The following is a 20,994-nucleotide window of genomic DNA, read 5'->3' as shown; positions in this document are numbered from 1 at the left end:
AGGAGTGCTGGAAATCCGGCGAGCGATCTGCAACCTCTTTGACCTTTCCAGTCGCCAGGATACGCGGCATTGAAGACTGCCGAAGAGGATCACCAAGTACTGCCTGCACTGGACGCGAATCTGCTTTGGATTTTGACCTTGGATCCACCCGGCTCGTCGAAACAGAACCATCTCCAGCCGCGGCGACCCATTGAAGCTGCGATTGAGATAATGGGCCGCCCTTGCCTTGGTAATCTTGAGTTTGCTTGAAGAAATCATCTCTGATCTGAGCCTGAGAATGAGGGAGGACCTGTGCCGTACTTACCGGGTCACCGAGCCAGGAGTCCGTCGCGCGCGGGGGCGATCCGCGCCCGCCGAGAAGGGAGGCGCGAGCCCAGCCCGCGGCGAACGGAGGATCCCCCGGCGACTGGAATGGAGGACCAAGGGGAGCGGCGGCGCCAATCGCCTTCATCGCCTTGGTATCTTCGCCTCGACCTGAACAGTCCAGATGTCTGGATATCTCTCCGAGTTTCACTCAAATAAAAACAGCAAGCACTTAGTTCACTTTTTGGAGCATTTCAGTCATTAGACCAACTCCAGCAGACTCCCTCTCCGTATCCCTAAAACGCGCGGCCAACACATTCTCTCTCCTCTCCGTATCCGTCTCCGTTTCCAGCAACACTCCCCATCCCACTCCGCATGCAGTCTATGACACCTGGGGCCCGCGAGCAGCCGCGCGCGCACGCAGAGAGCTGCGGAGAGGAGAGAGAAAGCGTGGAAATGGGAAGTGCAGGGACACAGCGTCTATTTTGCGGAGACGGATGCGGAGCCTGCTGGAGAGCGCAATAGTGCCTCAGACCGTGCAAAATGCGGATGCGGAGTGGGATGGGGAGTGTTGCTGGAGTTGGTCTTACAATGGCAGCAAACATGTACAAAACGATCCACCAAGTACATACCTTTTGTTTGACAAGGCTACAGCCTAAGCTCCAAAGAGTACTTTTAAGCCTGTTTTAGTCTAAAATACACCCAAGATGGCTCATCCAAACACAATAATATGCCTCAGCTCTATGCTCCGCCAAACATGCTCTACTAAAGTACAAGAATTAAAACCAGTAACTGATGTCTAATAACTTGCGGACTTCCATTTTTCTATGGCCTACCTCTGATAACATTTTTATTAAAAAAACTTGGTCAGTAGAGGAAAGGCTGCATCTACTGTATTATATTAAGAAGAAATTCAATCGAAAACTGACCGAAAAAGATCATAAAGCTAGCCTCTGTGCAGCATAAGGTTGTCTCTAGCATCTCCTCTATCCTATCACATATCTCATCCACTATTTCAAACTTCACTCTACAAGCAGTGTCATCTACAGTACCGCGTCCCTATTTTACGCGACCACTAAAGACAGCCTAAGGGTCCATTCGCTCTCACTGAGTCAAACCCATGACCTTTGAGGAGTGCTACTAGAACCATCTAATCAACTCAACTAGAGGTCCGTTTGCCACATTTTTATTGTCAACTGTCAAAATGTTTCGTCCTCTGTGAAACTGTATTCTTTAATTAGTTTCTGAAATGTCATCCAATTAGCACTTATAGCTCTATGCCATTGCCATCCTCGTCCTGTGTGTTAGTTCAGTAAACAATATGTGTTCTAAAATGATTTGTCACGTCCATATGTTGTATGCCAGTGCCACTTTAATTGACTTTTTTTCAACGAGAAATTACTCTGTTTTTAAGAAAGCAAATAACAGAGTTTAAACAGACACACTGGGGATACCAGTTTACAACCACAGATCAGAGAGCCACAATGACAGTCAACCTGCAGCTAAGCACATACGAGATCCACGGCCTGGAACAACATAGAAAGAAGCACATGCTGCCGGCCGGCACACAGAGGACCAGGAACTATCATCCGAAACATAAAGCAACAGACTAAAAAGCGCCAAGCAAGCTGGAAATGGCATCTTTCCAAACAAAAAGAAGGGACTTCTTCCACTTCAGACCACTCCAATGTCACTGCAATTTTCCTCAACCGAATGTGTAACCACTTCTTCACCGAGTCCAGTATATCTTCCAACATCGCCTGTTCCCTTGTCTTGAGTAGCACGCTCCAACTCTGTAAGAAAGACACGACCTCATATATGATCGTTGTCGTATTGTTAGGAAATTTTTTCATAATCGTCATCTTATTTTTGTTACACCAAAGGGACCAAACCAGCCCAACAACAATAAAGAGATGGAATGTGCAAGCAGCATGGGAGGTGCCCACTCCCCAATTGCTAAATGGATTAGCTACAGACCTGGGGCCACGGTCCCAACCAGTAACATTTTTCATTCTTCTCCAAACATATTTCGGAAGGACACAATGAATAAAGATGTGATCAACTGTCTCTTTATCCCCACATAGAGAACACAACGTACTACCCTTCCACCTTTTTTTCTAACACTGCAGTTAATTGACTTCTTTTGTAGAGCTGAAGAAATCCTATGGAAACATCTTTTCTCCTGCAGTTCATGTTGGTCCTGTGTGGTCCTTTAGCAGCTACTAACTTGACTATTTTCTTTTGCGCAGATTAAAATTTGAACTGCTGGCGATGGGATCCCTTTTCTTCGTCTTTATCTTACTGATATGCTTCACCCCAAGCTCTGCTTTGGCTGGACATAATGATATAAATATCTTGTCCAAACTGAGGGAGGCGGTCACTGAAGGGAAAGGATTTCTCCGTGACTGGTTTGATTCAGAAAAAAGCCCATGCAGTTGGTCCGGTATAACTTGTGTGGAAAATACTGTTGTGAGAATAGACTTGTCTTCTGTGCCAATTTATGCCCCATTCCCGTTATGCGTTGGGTCATTCCAATCACTTGCTCATCTCAACTTTAGCGGCTGTGGGTTTTTTGGTGAGCTTCCAGACGCCTTGGGGAATTTGCACAGCCTTGAGTACCTTGATTTGAGCCACAACCAGCTTACAGGGGCCCTTCCTGTTTCATTGTATGGACTGAAGACATTGAAAGAAATGGTGCTTGACAATAATTTCTTTTCCGGGCAATTGAGCCCTGCTATCGCACAGCTTAAGTACCTTAAGAAGCTTTCTGTATCCTCGAATTCTATCTCTGGTGCCATTCCTCCAGAGTTGGGCAGTCTGCAGAATCTGGAGCTCCTGGACCTTCACATGAACGCACTTAACGGGTCAATACCAGCAGCTCTGGGTAATCTGTCTCGGCTCTTGCACCTTGATGCAAGCCAGAATAATATCCACGGCTCAATATTTCCTGGAATAACTGCAATGGCAAACCTAATTATAGTTGATCTCTCTTCAAATGCTTTGGCGGGGCCACTACCTAGGGAAATCGTCCAGCTACAGAATGCTCAATCTTTAATATTGGGGTATAATGGTTTCAATGGAAGCATTCCAGAAGAGATCGGTGAACTAAAGCTGCTTGAAGAGCTTGAGCTCCCAGGATGCAAGCTGACAGGCATCCCTTGGACAGTTGGTAGTCTCAGAAGTTTGAGAAAGCTTGATATTTCAGGGAATGATTTCAATACTGAACTCCCGGCATCTATTGGCAAGCTGGGAAATCTGACTCTTCTATATGCAAGGAGTGCTGGGCTTACTGCGAATATTCCTAGAGAACTTGGTAACTGCAAGAAGCTTGTGTTTGTTGATTTGAACGGCAACTCCTTTTCTGGCCCTATACCCAAAGAACTTGCAGGTTTAGAAGCCATTGTCACGTTAGATGTGTGTTGGGGCGAAGGCAAAGACGCCACCCTTCGCTCGTCGCCTTTCGCTGCAGTCGCTAGTCTGTCAAAGACAAAGCGGGCAGGGACACCCTTCGCTTCATTCAGCACCAGACGAAGGCCTGCGGTGACGTCTCCCCGCAGCACGGCCTCGTCCTGCTCTAAGGCCCACGTGTGATCTGGCCCATTGCAACGGGCCCCGCGTGGCCGCCTTTGTGTTACGGGCCTAGTTTGTAAAGGCATTCTTGTAATTATAGCTTGTAACCCTGCTTTATGGGAATATTCTGGGGATAAACTAGGTGTCTGAGGGCACATGCATCCTTAACACAAGGCGCTAGGCACTCAGATACCTATAAATACCCCCGCACAGTGCCCGTGAGAGGCTAGATCAACAGAGCTATTGCCCCCGTGCACGTAACCCTGTTGTCACCACCGTTCACCCTTGTTGGCCTCCTTGCTGCTGAGAGCAAGTTCCAACATTTGGCGCCCACCGTTCGTGCTACGACAAGACCACCCGCGATGGCACCCAAGAGAGCTAACCCGAAGGCTGACGAGGCTGCGAAGGCAGCACTGCTGGCCGCAAGAAAGGGCAAGACCCTCGCCCTCACCCAATCCACCCACCAAGAGCCCACTGAAGACAACATTCCCCGCACCTGCGAAGACGGCACCTTCCGCACCTGCGGGCCCGAAGGACAATCGCAGCCGCCCCCAGGCTTCGCCCCAGTGGAGGGCGCGGATCTCACCGAGGACGGCGAGGTCCTCGGCGTCTCAACAGAAGAACAGTTACAGCTGCGCGCCCTGCGCCTCAAGAACCGCAATCTCCAGAGGCAGAAAGAGATACTGGAAGCCAAGCGCCAGCGTGTGTCCGCACTAGCCAAGGTGCGGCAAATGATACGCGATGAGGAGCAGAAGACCCAAGACCTCGAGCGCGAGATCGCGCTGATGCAGCGCGAAGGCCACCTCGGTCTACAGCAAGAGCCACCCCTCCAGCAGCGCGCGCAACCGGAGGACACGCGCGAAGGCCACCTCGGCCTGCAGCATGGCCCACCCCTGCAACACCGGGCGCAGCCGGAGAACCCGCGTTTCCCCCAACATGACTACGCCTTCCAGCACGGCGCGCCATTCCAAGGGGTCAACTACCTCGACGAGCGAAGTCCCCTGGCGCCACACCTGCAAGTGACGCCTTGGCCAGCTAACTTCCGAGCAGGGGCATATCCCAAGTACAACGGCAGCACCGATCCGGCGCAATACATAATGAGTTATCAAGTCGCCGTTGCATCCGCCGGAGGGGACGACGCCACAATGGCGAAGTCTTTCATCATCGCCCTAGAGGGCCCAGCACTCACCTGGTTCACCAGATTGCCTCCGCTGTCCATTGATTCGTGGAGAAGTCTCAGGGACAAGTTCCTTCTCAACTTCCAAGGGTACCGCCCAGACACCGACGCTTTGGCCGAGCTCTCGCTTTGCAAACAGCTGGAAAAGGAGACTCTGCGGGAGTATTACCGTAAATTCTTAACGCTCAAGTCACAGCTGCCCTCCGTCGATGATCAGATCGCTATCCACTACGCCATCAGTGGCCTTCGGGCCGGCGTCCTCTACAGCCACTGTATCAGAGATCCACCCAAGAACCTTCAGGAGCTATATCAGCTCTTTGAAAAATATGCCAAATCCGAAGAGCTCCACCAGCGCAAAGTTGAGTCACAGCGGAAGCCCAAAGATGCCCCACAGTCCAGCCGCACATGGACGAGGACTCCGCAACCAGACTCCGGTCGAGATGGCCGCAGTCAACAGCAAGTGCACAACATCGCAAACCAGCAGCCTGCTGCTGACCCCCCTCGTCGCCAGGAATATCCCCCCCAAGGCCGCGGAAATGGAACTCGTGGCAGGGGCCGAGGGCGCGCGCAGCCGCCGCGCCGGTTCTACTGCCTTTTCCACGGCGAAGACTGCGCCCACCAAACCAAAGACTGCCCCGAAACGAAGGCCACCAGAGACAGAATGGCGCGGGCGCAGCCAGCCAACAATCCCAGAATTGTCGCGCATAATTACCAGCCACCCCCCACCATATATCCACGCTCCCGCTCCGCATCCACCGCACCACGCTTACCAACACCATCAGGAAGTACAAATCGTACCTCCTCCACCCCCACCACCACACCAGCAACACCAAAACATCCCCCATGCCCCAAAGCAGGAAGACTTCGCCGATCAACCATATCGCGGAGTCATTCACATGATAACAGGGGGGGTCCAGCACTGACTTCGACACCAAGCGGCAGAAGCGGGACCACTACCGCAGCATCAACCATGTCGCGGTCACCGGCCCAGTCGTGCAGACGAAGTGGTCCCACATACCGCTAACCTTCGATGCACGAGACGTCGACCTGCGCAGCGCCCCCCACATCGACGCTATGATCATCAATTGCAGCGTGGCAGGCTGGGACCTACACAAAGTCCTAGTCGACAACGGCAGCCAGGCGGACATCATCTTCCTCCACGCCTTCGACCGCATGGGTATAAGCCACAGCCTGCTCAAGCCTTCGGACAATCCGTTGTATGGCTTCGGCGGCAAGGGCACCTTTCCCGTTGGCAAAATAGAGCTTCCCCTCTCCTTCGGTGTAGCACCCAATGCCCGAAGTGAGCAAGTAACCTTCGACATTGTCGACATGGTATATCCGTACAACGCCATCATGGGCCGGGGCTCCATCAATAAGTTCGAAGCTGCCATCCACGGACTGTACCTATGTATGAAGATACCAGGTCCGCTAGGCGCTATCACGATCTACGGCAACCAGCAGACGGCGCGCAACATAGAGCGGGACTTCGTGCCTGGTCAGAGGAACGTACACTGTCTCACGACCCAGCGCGAGGTCCCCGCGCCCGCCAGCCCAACCGACAAGCAGCACGAGAAGGCACAGTTGCAGAGCCAAGACGGAACCAAGACTGTTCCCCTTGATCAGGCCACGCCCAAGCAGACAGTCACTATCAGCGAAGACCTTACGTCACATGAAGAAGAGAAGCTTCTCTGCTGCCTGGCCAAGAATAAAGATGTCTTCGCCTGGTCCGCCCTAGACCTGGTCGGAGTCAGCCGATCCATAATTGAGCACAGCTTGGGAATTGACCCTTCGGTGCGACCAAAAAAGCAAAGGCTCCGCAAAATGTCCGACGAAAAGACAGAGGCCGCCAAGGCGGAAGTGCACCGCCTCCTAGAAGCTAAATTCATCGAGCCAGTGGCTTACCCCACGTGGCTCTCCAATGTCGTAATGGTGCAGGAAAAAAGCGGGAAATGGCGAATGTGCATAGACTTCACCAGTCTCAATAAGGCCTGCCCGAAGGACAATTTCCCGTTGCCGCGGATCGACAAAATAGTCGATAGCGCGGCCGGATGCGAGGTCATATCACTCCTCGACTGCTTCTCCGGCTATCACCAGATATACATGAAGGAGGAAGACAAGGCTAGCACCAGCTTTATAACACCCTTCGGCACTTATTGCTTCATCAGGATGCCGGAGGGACTCAAGAATGCGGGGTCCACTTTCTCCAGACTTACCAGAACAGTACTCGAAGGGCAGGTCGGTAGAAACATATTTACATATGTGGACGACATCGTCGTCGCCAGCAAGAATAAGGAGGACCACCTCGCCGACCTCGCCGAGACATTCGCGAACATGCGAGATGCACGACTCCGCCTGAACCCAGAAAAGTGCGTCTTCGGTGTTCGCCAGGGCAAGATATTGGGTTACCTGGTGTCACACCGCGGCATCGAGGCCAACCCAACCAAGATCCAGGCCATCGTCGACATGTCGCCTCCGCAGTCCGTCAGGGACGTCCAGCGTCTGACAGGCAGATTGGCCGCTCTCAACAGATTCATCTCCAGGTCCGCCGAGCGAAGTCTCCCCTTCCTCAAAACACTTCGCGGTGCGAAAGACTTCGCTTGGGGGCCGGAGCAAGCAGCGGCCTTCGCCTCATTAAAACAGTACTTATCGGAGCTGGCCATCCTCACAAGCCCCGACTCCTCGCTCCCCCTATTGCTCTATGTCGCGGCTTCGCCGCACGCGGTCAGCGCGGCACTAGTGCAGGAGCAAACTGTTGAAGACACAGTCAGACAGTGCCCTATTTACTATGTCTCCGAAGTCCTGACACCGTCCAAATGCAACATGACAGAGCTGGAGAAGATCGCCTACGCAGTTGTTATGTCCTCGCGCAAACTGCGCCATTACTTTGAAGCATTCAAGGTCCGAGTCACCTCTGACAGAGGGCTCGGCGAACTATTCAGAAACCCGGAGGCATCGGTGAGGATTGCCAAGTGGGCAGCCGAACTCTCTGGCTACCACATCAGCTTTGAGCCCAGGACAGCCATCAAGTCGCAAGTCCTGGCAGACTTCGTCGTCGACTGGACTGGGCCAGTAGCACAGCCGGACCCGTCCACAGAAAAATTCTGGACCATCCATTGCGACGGCGCATGGTGCCATGCGGGGGCAAGCGTCGCTGCAATCGTCACCTCACCAACCGGAGTCAAACACAGATATGCAGCACGCCTCAGCTTCGCTCTGGAGTCCGACAGATGCACAAACAACATCGCAGAGTATGAAGCGGTTATCCTCGGCCTCCGCAAGCTAAGGGCCCTCGGAGTCACCACATGTATCATCAAGACAGACTCCAAGATAGTTGCCGGCCAGATCGAGAAAGACTATGCAGCAAAGGACCCTGCGCTCATGCAATACCTCGCGGCTATCCGAAGTCTCGAGAGACAGTTCAAGGGATTCACCCTGCAGCATGTGGATAGGGCCAAGAACGAGGAGGCCGACGCATTGGTCAAGGCTGCCGCCAGGGGCGAGCCCTTGCCCTCCGACGTGTTCTTTCACACCATCGGCACGCCCGCCGTCCGGAGCCCCGAAGGGCTCCAAATAACTAATGATAGCGAGGGCCACCGTATAGTCAACCTAATCATGACCGAAGACTGGCGGGCACCAATAACCCTGTTCCTACAGGGGTACTATCATCCAACTGACGTCAGTGAGGCAAAGCGCCTCAGACATCGAAGCCGGGACTTCGCACTGATTGAGGGCCAATTATACAAGAAAGGGGTCAGTCAGCCAATGCTTAAATGCGTCACCGAAACCGAAGGCATGCAGATCCTACGCGAAGTCCACAGTGGCACGTGCGGCTCGCACGCAGGGCCAAGGGCCCTGGCTGCCAAGGTGATCCGACAAGGGTTTTACTGGCCCGCAATGATCTGCGCCGCAAATCGGGTCACAAGGTCCTGCGAAGCCTGCCAGAAGTTCTCTCCTCGGTCAGGCAACCCCTCGCAATATACAAAGTTGATTGCCCATACATGGCCTCTCCAGCGCTGGGGCCTGGACATCGTCGGGCCCCTGCCCACCGCTCAGGGGAACCTTAAGTTCGCCTTCGTAGCCGTCGAATACTTCACCAAATGGATTGAAGCGAGGGCTGTTTCCACAATCACATCAAAGACTGCCCAAAAATTCTTCTGGCAGAACATCGTTTGCCGCTTCGGAGTACCGTCCGAGCTAACAGTTGACAACGGCAAGCAGTTCGACAGCCAAGATTTCAAGGATTTTTGTTTCTCCATCGGCACCAAGCTTGCCTTCGCTTCAGTCTATCATCCGCAGTCCAACGGGGTCGTGGAGCGTGCCAATGGGAAAATATTCACAGCTGTCAAAAAGATGCTCCTCGATGAAAAAAAGGCAGATGGACCGATTTATTACCGGAGGCAGTCTGGGCGCTAAACACAACTGAGTGCAGGGCCACCGGGTTCACTCCTTTCCGCCTTCTATACGGATCGGAGGCGATGACCCCGCAAGAAATAAAGCATGGGTCCCCGCGTACAGTTCCGTCAGCCGTCCCCGACGTGGACGAGCCAACTTCAAAAGATCTCATTGACGGAGACCGGGTCTTCGCCCTACAGGCCCTAAACAAATACCAAGCCCAGACCAAAGCATGGCGCGACCGCGCAGTCATCCCGAGGGAGTTCAGCGAGGGGGACCTCGTACTCGTCAGAACAGCTCGGACGGAGTCCAAGGGCAAGTTGGAGCCCAAGTGGGAGGGCCCCTTCATAGTCAAGTCAAAAGCTTCCCCCAGCGCTTACAGGCTCACAACGCCAAATGGCGAGGACCTGGAGCACTCCTGGAACATCGACAACCTTCGCAAATTTTTTGTTTGACCCATTTAGGGCTGATTTCGCCCTTGTAATTCGCTGCAAACAATCTTGTACCGGCCCACACTCTTTTCCTCCCGGGGGGTGAGGTTTTTAACGAGGCGGAGCCATGTAATATATGTGAGAAAAATCCCCCGCAAAAGCATGTGTCGAAAAAAGACCGCGACAACGGTCTTCGGCATTCGACCAATTCGAAGTCACCGCGAGGCTAAGCGCTAGCCACCCTCGCGTGCGACAAATCCGCGCAGAAGTCGCCTAAGGGTGCAGCCGGACTAAGCACAACAAGTGCGAAAAAATCCGATGTCTATCGCGAAGACTATCCGCGCAGAAGTCGCCTAAGGGTGCAGCCGGACTAAGCACAACAAGTGCGAAAAAATCCGATGTCTATCGCGAAGACTATCCGCGCAGAAGTCGCCTAAGGGTGCAGCCGGACTAAGCACAACAAGTGCGAAAAAATCCGATGTCTATCGCGAAGACTATCCGCGCAGAAGTCACCTAAGGGTGCAGCCGGACTAAGCACAACAAGTGCGAAAAAATCCGATGTCTATCGCGAAGACTATCCGCGCAGAAGTCGCCTAAGGGTGCAGCCGGACTAAGCACAACAAGTGCGAAAAAATCCGATGTCTATCGCGAAGACTATCCGCGCAGAAGTCGCCTAAGGGTGCAACCGGACCAAGCACAACAAGTGCGAAAAAATCCGATGTCTATCGCGAAGACTATCCGCGCAGAAGTCGCCTAAGGGTGCAGCCGGACTAGCACAACAAGTGCGAAAAAACCCGAAGTCTATCGCAAAGACTCCGCGCAGAAGCCGCCTAAGGGCGCAGCCGAACTAGCACAACAAAAGCAGAAACGATAGCATCAAACCATCCGTGCTAAGAACGACTATAATCACAACAGCACAGCATAACCAACCATACCAGACAAAGGCACACAACGTCCTCGCAGGCACAGGCACGCGAGGGCACACAACTTCATCGTACAAACCCCCACACATATACAAGCGAGGGCACCACACTCTACATCGGCTCAACCTTAGGAATAAGTCCCATCTCTCTATAATTAAATAACATTATCCTAAGCTCCTCACCCGCAAAAAGACTTCGCAGTTCCCTTTCCCCTGTACTCGCAGCGGCCGGCAAAGACAACAGTTCCTGACGACCAGCCCTACTCACACGAAGCCGAGCCCCCTCCTCCGCGCTAACCCTACGTTTTGCAACCGCCCTTCGTCGTCGGCGCCCGGTGCTAGGACCTGGCACGTCTGGCGCGTCCGCGGCGTGTGGCGAAGCCTCCGCCGCAGCCACGTCCAAGGCCGCAAAATAATCCAAGTCTTCCTCCGACGACTCCTCAGTCCACTCAACCGAGCTCCCAGAGTCAGTAAAATCAAAAAACTCAGATACAGACCCACCATATTCATTCCCACCTTCCGCGGTCGAAGCCGCCAAAAACTCAGTAGTAGCGGTTGCGTGCGCAGGCCCAAAATCTTGAACCTGCGCAGCAACCAAAATTCAGCACAGCATCCAAAAATTCCCCAACCCTAAACACCTACTACGCCACCTGCGAAGGCCCTGACGCTGCGGGAGCCTCCGCCGTTGGCTCCGCCGCCACCGCCGCGGGATCTTCAGCACTCGGCACAGCAGCTGCGGGGGCATCAGGGGCGCCTTCGGCCACCTTCGGGGGCAGGTCTTCGCCGGCCACAGCGGATGTGGGGGCAGCCGTCGCGATCGCTGCGGTCTCCGGGGTTGGCTCCAGGGCGACCCCAGTCACAGCCTCCGCGAGGGTCGGCTCCGGGTCTGGCAGCGCGCTGTTCAGAGCCCCGAAGTCGTCCACCCGCTCGCCGCGCTCCGCCTAGGACAAGACACACAGATTCAGCAAACACACGCACAGCCTGCATACAGCAAACGCCAAACAAACAACAACGTTACCTGAGCCCTCGCAGTCTCGGCCCGCTCCCTGACCACCTCACGACCGTACAGACCCCACATCCGGTCATAAAGGGCCCCGGCGGATTCCTTCACAATGGGGTCTTCGACCTTATAGATATCTCGCTCAAATTCTTCATCCGCCTGGTCGAAGGCCTCAAAGTGCCGGCACCCTTCGCGGGAGAGAGTGTTCATCGCCCCCTCGCAGGTGACCAGGGAGGCGTACGACATCAACCCCCCCCGCGACGGCTGGAAGTTCCAGCAGCTCCTCCTGCACCCACTGCAGACAGCGAAGCCCGGGCTCTCGGTCCGGCACCTCGAAGTCACCGGTCCGCGCACCCAGCTCACGATATGTATCCATAAGCTGTGTGCGCGTCCGTTCGGCCTCCGCATGCATCGCGGCCTCGGCCTCCTTCGCGCGGCTCTCCAGGGCGGTGAGCCGCTCTTGCAGATGTTCGGCGAGCTCCTTGGCAAGATTGCCCTCCGCCCGCGCCAGCTTGGCCTCCGCCTGCGCAGCCTGCCCCTTGGCGACGGCCTCGTTGGCTTCCCTCCTCTCTGCCGCCAGCTGGCGCCGGAGGTCGGCCTTCTCCCTCTCCAGGGCGGCCACCCTGTCCGTCAGCTTACGACACTTGCTGTCGGAGGCCGACTTCTCACGGACAGCGTCAGCATGTTGTGTCCGAAGTCTCTCGACTTCGGCAGACACAGCTGCCGTGAGGGCCCCCGATGCAGTACGGCTGGTGAAGTCAGCCACCTGCAGAGCACACGTAAGGCCATTGACGTAAAAAAAGAAAAAGAAAGGGGGGGAGAGACTATAGCTCAGCGGACCTGGCTCAGCGCCTCCGTCGCCTGACTCAGCGCCTCCGTCACTCCCTTCAGCCGGCGGGTCGCCACGCCCGCCTCGTCCCTGACCAACGCGAGGGCCGACACCTCGCCTTCGGCGCCAAGCGCCTCGCCCCTCGCCTTCGGCACCATGACGGCCGTCGCGATCGCCGCGCCAGGCGCAGCTATAGCAAGCTGGCCCTCGCCCGGCCCTGCAACGCGTCAACAAATTAAAAAAAATAATAACAATAATAGGCCAGCGACTTACCACCAAGATAGTCGTCCACAGTAATATCGGTGCCGAAGTCGGCAACGCGTTTGCCCGACAACGGCAACGCTTGGGCCGCCTTCGAAGCCTCCGCCACTCCGCTGGCCGGCGGCACCACCTTCGTTGACTTGGAGCCTCCGGCGCCCGCCGTCGCCTCCGGCGCCTTGCTAGGTGCAGCGGCGCCCGCCTTCGCCGCCAGCGGCGGCTTGCCTCCGCCGGAGGCCGCAGCCTTCGGAGCCCCCCGCTGCCTCTTCGGCCTAGCTTCATGCAGCCGGACAGTCGCCTGGCGTTTTTGCGCCGCACCTTGGCGATCCTTGTCCATCACTGCCCACACAACAGCACCGATATTTCGCCCGTAAGGAAAAACTCTCCACCGATGAACCATACGAGATGTAAAACAGTCCTCCTCAGCCGCGCAGGGGATAGGAACATTTCTAGGCCAGCAGCCCCCGGTAACCCTCAGCATCCGAGCTGAAGACTCCCGGAGCTCGGGCGAAGACATCCTTTCCCCCGGGGCCGCACACGTCCTCATCAACTCTCTAGCAAAACTGTCAGACACCCCAAGTCCTCCCATCGCAGTACCTAATTTTCTCTTTTTCGAGGAAGGGGCGGCCGCCGGCGCAGGGTCGTCTCCAGTCTCCACCGCCGGTTTCTTCCCACGGCGGTCCGCTTCGTCTTGACCGGGATAGCCGTCGTACGGCAATTGATTTAATTCGAAGACCCTGTTCAAACGGTCATTTGACCCGCGGATATCAAAGCTGCGCTGGCCTTCCGTCCTCGGCACGTAACGCCCCACGAGCCGCACCGCCAAGTCCTCCGCATCACGCACAAAGGCGGCCGGGTCACGGTTTCGCAAATTTAGTGCGAAGGCAGGACTTCGCACCACCCTTCCTCCGTGAAAAGGCATCTGGCGAGGGCACACTTCGCCCAACGCCCAGCCGTGCGCCAAGGGCCAGACCCCGTACGCCACGAACTCTTCAACTAAATCACGCCCACTGCTCTGACCGGCGGCGCACCGAAGGGCCCCTTCGTCTGCATCCTCTTCTGCCACTTCAAAGGGCGGATACGCAGAGTAATAATGAGAGCACATCTCAGACACGGGGAGTCCCTCATGGCCTTCGACAGCACCCTCAGCAACGTAAAACCAAAATTCATTCCAATTGCCCCACTTGTTGCGGGCGCACGGAACCAACTCCACTACTGGCATTGTGGTCTTGCCGGTCTTCGGCGTGAATGTGCATGACCCAAACTGGGCAACTCCGTCCCCAACCATCCTCTTCTGCCAATGCAAACAATAATTCTTCGCAAAAACCTCAACCGACGGCTGTCCGCCGTACGAAGTCGTCGCCCAGACATACTTCGCCAGCGCCACCATGGCATTCGGTGTCAGCTGATGTATTTGAACGTTGAATCTACGCATGACTTCGCCAACAAACCGGTGCGCAGGCAAGCGGAGACCGGTGGCGAAGAACGCCTCGAAAACGACCAACTCACCCTCCGGCTCGGGGACTTCCTCCGTCCCCGGAGCACGAGCAACTCCGCCGCCAAAGTAGCACAACCGCTGCATATCTTCAACGCGGGCTGACGTCATCCGTGACACACCAAAATCAACAGAGTCGCCGGCGCGCAACTCCTCCACCATCAAGCTACTCAACGTCTCCTCAGACGAGGCGGCCGCCGGCGGCGCGGTGTCGGCGGAAGAAGAAGAGGACGGCATTGCTACGTACCGTCGGCGGCGGCGGGCGGTCTGCTTCACTCGAGCCAGATCTCCGGCGATCAAGAGCACGGCGGGCAGGCGAGCAGCAAGACGGCGGGCGGCTAGGGTTTTCGCGGAGCGCGGAAGGCAAAGTTCAAAAAGCACCGACCCCCGCCCCCCTTTTATAGACAGGGCGCGGCTCTTCGGGAAACCCGCAATCCGACAGGACGCGGCGCTTCGGGAAACCCGCAATCCAACAGTACGCCGTCCATCAACGGTCACATCGAAAACCCCCGCGGAACCACTTCGAGCGAGGGCAGCGTCTCCGCCATCTAGCGACGTCTTCGGCACCAGGTGACTTCGTCGAACTGGTCCCTCGGAGGGCAAATGTTGGGGCGAAGGCAAAGACGCCACCCTTCGCTCGTCGCCTTTCGCTGCAGTCGCTGGTCTGTCAAAGACAAAGCGGGCAGGGACACCCTTCGCTTCATTCAGCACCAGACGAAGGCCTGCGGTGACGTCTCCCCGCAGCACGGCCTCGTCCTGCTCTAAGGCCCACGTGTGATCTGGCCCATTGCAACGGGCCCCGCGTGGCCGCCTTTGTGTTACGGGCCTAGTTTGTAAAGGCATTCTTGTAATTACAGCTTGTAACCCTGCTTTATGGGAATATTCTGGGGATAAACTAGGTGTCTGAGGGCACATGCGTCCTTAACACAAGGCGCTGGGCACTCAGATACCTATAAATACCCCCGCACAGTGCCCGTGAGAGGCTAGATCAACAGAGCTATTGCCCCCGTGCACGTAACCCTGTTGTCACCACCGTTCACCCTTGTTGGCCTCCTTGCTGCTAAGAGCAAGTTCCAACAATGTGCAAGGGAACAATCTGTCTGGTCAAATTCCAGAGTGGATCCGGAATTGGACTAATCTTCGTTCAATATATCTGGCGCAGAACATGTTTAATGGACCCCTGCCAGTACTGCCATTACAGCATCTAGTTATTTTTTCTGCAGAAACTAACATGCTATCAGGTTCTATTCCTTCTGAGATTTGTCAGGCCAATTCGCTGCAGTCGCTCATGTTGCACAACAACAATCTGACTGGGAATATCATGGAGGCATTTAAGGAGTGCATGAACCTTACGGAACTTAACCTGCAAGGAAACCATCTTCATGGTGAGATACCACATTACTTGTCTGAGCTACCACTAGTAATAGTGGAGTTGTCCCAAAATAACTTCACAGGAAAGCTGCCAGAGAAATTGTGGGAATCATCAACTATTCTGGAGATCACACTCAGCTACAATCAGCTTACTGGCCCTATACCTGAAAGCGTTGGTAGGCTCTCCAGTTTGCAGAGGCTACGGATCGATAGTAACTACTTAGAAGGGCCTATCTCGCGGTCAATCGGCGCTCTAAGGAACCTGACAAATCTCTCTCTATGGGGCAATAGGCTGTCTGGGAACATTCCACTTGAGCTCTTCAACTGCAGAAACCTTGTCACCCTGGATCTAAGCTCTAATAATTTGTCTGGCCACATCCCAAGTGCCATATCTCAGTTGACATTTCTCAACAACTTGAATTTGTCTAGTAACCAGCTCTCCAGTGCTATACCTGCTGAGATATGTGTTGGATTTGGGAGTGCAGCTCACCCTGACTCGGAGTTTATTCAGCATCATGGCTTGCTTGATCTTTCATACAACAGATTGACTGGCAATATCCCAACAGCGATCAAGAATTGTGTTATGGTTACAGTCCTCAACCTCCAAGGAAATATGCTAAGTGGCACCATTCCACCAGAGCTTGCAGAACTGCCAAATGTTACAGCCATCTACCTTTCTTATAACACATTGGTTGGCCCCATGCTTCCTTGGTCTGCACACATTAGTACAACTGCAAGGCCTTTTTCTCTCTAATAACCACTTATGTGGCTCCATTCCTGCTGAGATAGGCAAAATACTTCCCAAAATCGAAAAGCTAGACTTATCCAGTAATGCACTTACTGGAACACTACCCGAGTCTTCACTCTGCATCAATTACTTAACCTATCTGGATATCAGTAATAACAGCCTCTCTGGACAAATCCCATTCTCTTGTTCTAAAGAAAAAGAGTCATCGAGCTCCCTGATACTGTTCAATGGGAGCAGTAACCATTTCTCAGGGAACCTAGACGAGTCTATTTCGAACTTCACACAACTGTCTTTTCTTGATATCCACAACAACAGCCTCACTGGAACTTTGCCCTTTTTACTTTCTGGTCTCAGTTATTTAAACTATCTTGACCTCTCAAGCAATGACTTCCATGGTCCCGCCCCGTGTGGTATCTGCAATGTAGTTGGCCTCACATTTGCCAACTTCTCTGGTAATCACATTGGCATGAGCGGCTTAGCGGACTGTGCTGCAGAAGGCTTTTGTACCAGAAAGGGTTTTCATCGGAAGGCGCTTCATTCATCTGATAGAGTTCGAAGAGCAGCAATCGTTTGTGTTAGTATACTCGCTGTCACCGTTGTCTTGGTTCTTCTGGTGCTTTATCTGAGACGGAAGCTATTGAGAAGCAGACCCTTGGCTCTTCTACCTGTCAGCAAGGCCAAGGCTACCATTGAACCAACCTCGAGTGACGAACTCCTAGGGAAGAAGTTTCAAGAACCCCTGAGTATCAATCTTGCAACATTTGAGCATTCACTTCTGAGGGTCACCGCAGACGATATTCAGAAAGCCACGGAGAATTTCAGTATGGTGCACATTATTGGTGATGGTGGGTTTGGCACTGTCTACAGGGCAGCGCTTCCTGAAGGTCGGAGAGTAGCGGTCAAGCGGCTTCATGGTGGCCATCAGTTCCAAGGTGATCGTGAATTCCTGGCCGAAATGGAGACAATCGGGAAGGTGAAGCATCCTAACCTTGTTCCTCTATTTGGCTACTGTGTATGTGGCGATGAAAGGTTCCTGATATTCTATATTACAAAGCCGGTTCGAAACAACGTCGATTAAGATATCCACGTCGGCCCAAATGTTTTCATTCATTGGATTCTGGATCAATGGTCAGGACCTTCCTCCAACTTTGTTCTGTGCCTCTCGATCCTTCAGCAAGCTACCAGAGTATTCAGCTATTCGTCCAACTTTGTTCTGTGCCTCTCGATCCTTCAGCAATCTACCAGAGTATTCGGCTATTCGCTCACTTCACTCTCCTACGGCTCGGTCACCTCCTCGCTTCACTCCGTCCATGGTCGTCGCCGCTCACGGCGCCCTCCTGCAACCCCACCTCCCCTCCCTTCTTCCTTCCACCGTAGCCCCAATCCATCTATCCTCTGCTGCTTCGCGTACGATGACGAGGGAGTCGGTATACACCAGCAGGGCCGGTGCCTAGGCTTGGCTCCGCTGCTGGTTTAAGCTGCCCAGTAGGCCAGTAGCTCAAGCATGGAGAGGACTGTCTAAGCGGCACTCGCAGCAAGAGCTATCTACACCTCTGGTCCGAGAGCGGCTTCGCCGCGATCGCACGAGACAACGGTGGACACGGAGGTGGTGCTCGCTGAAGAAGAGAACTGTTTCCTAGTGCTGCGAGCCTGCGACTGTACGAGGCGCTCAACGCCTGCGACGCGCGTCGGGCACAAGAACTGCTGGCACCAAACCTCGAGTGGTGGTTCCATGGCCCTCCCACATGCCAGCACATGACGCACCTCCTCACCGGCGCGAGCTAGCGCGAGAAGAACCGCGTCGGTGGCTGCTTTGTCTTCAAAGTGCGACAAACTTCTACGTATTATGCCCTTGTACGTTCTATGTCCTCAAGCTGCTTGATGGAATGCCGAAACGAGTCTATCCGCTACTTTTTATCAGTGAATTGCCATCCAGCGTTGTTAGAACTTATAACATCCTGTCGCACAATGACGGTGGCCTGTGGTGCCATGCTTCTGTTATGGGCTAACTTGACTCCACTATTGGTACGTGCTTGCTCTTCTGTTTCCTTGGATTCTCTTAATTAGTTAGTGGTGGTACTGTTGAACTGAACAACTTTTTTCTACACATTCCCCTGTATACAAAGTAACTAAGTAACTTAAGTATCAACTCTATATACATATCTTCGTCTCATTTTCAACATTTAGATACTAAGGAGTAAGGACTCGTTTGGTTTCTTTAGTTTAGGTTAGGAGATTAAAGTTTAGTCCTACTCTATTTGGTTCTATGGACTAAAAGTATTCAAAAAAACATTAACTGAATCATAAGAGGTCAAAATACTCTTTAATATTCTCCCGTCATTAGTGCAACTGAAATAAAGAAGGGACAAAAGGTGAAATTAATATGATTTAGTTTCTTTTAGTCACCCCTTAAAGGACTAGAGACAAACAGTTTAGTCTATATTGTAGTCCCACCGTTTAATAATTTAGAGACTAAAATAGTCTCTCAAACCAAACATGATGACCTAATATAGCTACCTTCTATAATGATCTATTATAAAAAACATTTCTCTACAATATTTATGTAATTTGCAAGCGCGCCCAAAGGCGCACGCCAACCACTAGTACGAGTACATGGAGAACGGGAGTCTTGAGACGTGGCTCAGGAACCGGGCCGACGCCATCGAAGCACTCGGATGGCCAGACCGCCTGAAGATATGCATCGGTTCTGCCCGGGGGCTCTCGTTCCTGCACCATGGATTTGTGCCCCATATCATCCACCGAGACATGAAGCCGAGCAACATTCTGCTGGATGGAAACTTGGAGCCAAGGGTCTCTGATTTCGGCCTCGCGAGGATAATCAGCGCGTGCGAGACCCATGTCAGCACCGACATTGCCGGTACATTTGGGAACATACCTCCAGAGTAAGGCCTGACAATGAAGTCCTCCACGAAAGGCGACGTCTACAGCTTCGGCGTCGTCATGCTGGAGCTGCTCACTGGACGGCCACCCACGGGGCAAGAGGAAGGGGAAGGGGAAGAGGGTGGAAACCTTGTTGGCTGGATGCGATGGATGATGGCACATGGTAAAGAGGAGGAGGTGTTTGATCCTTGCTTGCCTGACTCGAGTGTGTGGCGCGAACAGATGGCCCGTGTGCTAGCCATCGCCCGAGACTGCACTGTGGACGAGCCATGGAAGAGGCCAACTATGCTGGAGGTGATGAAGGGCCTCAAGATGGCCGAAACAATAGAATGCGGCCCTGTGAGTTGCGACAGTCACCAAGAACATGTAATGCATTGCTGACGGTGTCGCTGCTGATGTAGGGCCCGTTCGTTTCTGCTGGATTGCACCAAGAATTATTCCTGTTAATCAAAACTTATACAAATTAGAGAAGTAATCTAGACCGGAACAGTTCCGGCCTTCTATTCCCCGTGAACCGAACGGGCCCGTAGGGTGTTCAGCGAATGCTCTTCGTGTGTTGATATATAATAATGAGAGAAACTAATGCTTCTCATGTTGAGGCTGTTAGTTATTGATGTAACCTTTTCATCTGGACCATGGCAGAGATTGTTTAAGCCCATAAGATGCAGTGACTACTTGCTTCATAGAATTGCCCGTAATAGTTTTTTAGCTCTTGTGGTTTTGCATCCCCAGAGTTGCCCGAACTACATTTCTACTTCGCTGTTGTGCTGCACTGAATAGATCTAAGGTCATGGTCCTTTCCCCAGATTCTTGCTGCCTTTGGTCGTGGCCTTCCAAAAGGGCCCCTTAGGTGTCAATGTCAACCAAGCAAGAAACGTGGCGCACTACCGGCATAGTACAAAACAAGAGACGAACGGAAGGCTGGAATTGAACCCATGTGCGCACGGCGAAGCCGGTGGCGGGGCGGAAACGCCAAGCGGTAGGCAACAAGCGCCCGTGCCCAAGGTACAAATTTTCCGGAACAGGGACCGATGCCGCGGGACAAGAGACAATTTCGCAGCTGCCAGTAGACAAGTGGGTACTAGCAGGTACTAGCTTAGCCAGCAGTAGCATCTGGAAAGGAAAACTAAAACCCACTGATTGAGGAGGCAGGCAGGCAGGCTACCGAACCCTTGGGACCCAGAGCCAGAGCCAGCCTGCTGGTTCCCGGATGCTGATGGGATTGATAGCAGCACCAGCACTGGGGCGATCCTCCACCTCCACGTGACGTGACTGGTCGTAGTCGTAGACTAGACGAACGGAAGCGCTGCTGGAGCCGGCGCGGGTCACAACTCACAAGACGCTGGACGGACGGACGCACGGTGCCCGTCGCGCCCTGCCCCCCGGACCACGCAGCACCTCGTCGCAGTCGCAGCGGTGGCCACACGGAACCTATATAGCTAACAACCCTGGGTCCTGGCGCATTGAGTGGCCGCCAGCCAGTCACGCTCACGCAGCAGCGCGGACGGCGGCTCGTCCGATCCGGCCATGGTTAGTGCCGTCACGGGCGCGCGGCTCCCGTCGCGACGGGTACCCGGCAACGGCATCTAACGCTCGC

At 53.9% G+C, this 20,994-nt stretch overlaps 1 protein-coding gene and 1 pseudogene across 2 annotated transcripts; one reads left to right on the top strand and one right to left on the bottom strand.

Annotated features, from left to right (window-relative positions):
• Nucleotides 1-2,574: 2,574 nt before the first annotated feature.
• On the top strand, nucleotides 2,575-19,868 carry LOC103637482 (leucine-rich repeat receptor protein kinase pseudogene; annotated as a pseudogene). The gene is made up of 3 exons (NR_163853.1): nucleotides 2,575-3,710; nucleotides 15,449-17,553; nucleotides 19,101-19,868. The product of NR_163853.1 is annotated as a leucine-rich repeat receptor protein kinase pseudogene (transcript).
• Nucleotides 17,911-20,056, bottom strand: LOC100382311 (uncharacterized). Its single transcript, NM_001175060.1, has one exon. It carries the CDS (start codon nucleotides 19,557-19,559, stop codon nucleotides 19,056-19,058), a length of 504 nt encoding a protein of 167 aa, NP_001168531.1. The 5' UTR covers nucleotides 19,560-20,056; the 3' UTR covers nucleotides 17,911-19,055.
• Nucleotides 20,057-20,994: the final 938 nt, after the last annotated feature.

This window comes from Zea mays, chromosome 8 (genome assembly GCF_902167145.1).
Source record: "Zea mays cultivar B73 chromosome 8, Zm-B73-REFERENCE-NAM-5.0, whole genome shotgun sequence".
Taxonomy (NCBI): domain Eukaryota; kingdom Viridiplantae; phylum Streptophyta; class Magnoliopsida; order Poales; family Poaceae; genus Zea; species Zea mays.
This window is presented reverse-complemented; position numbering and strand designations above follow the sequence as displayed.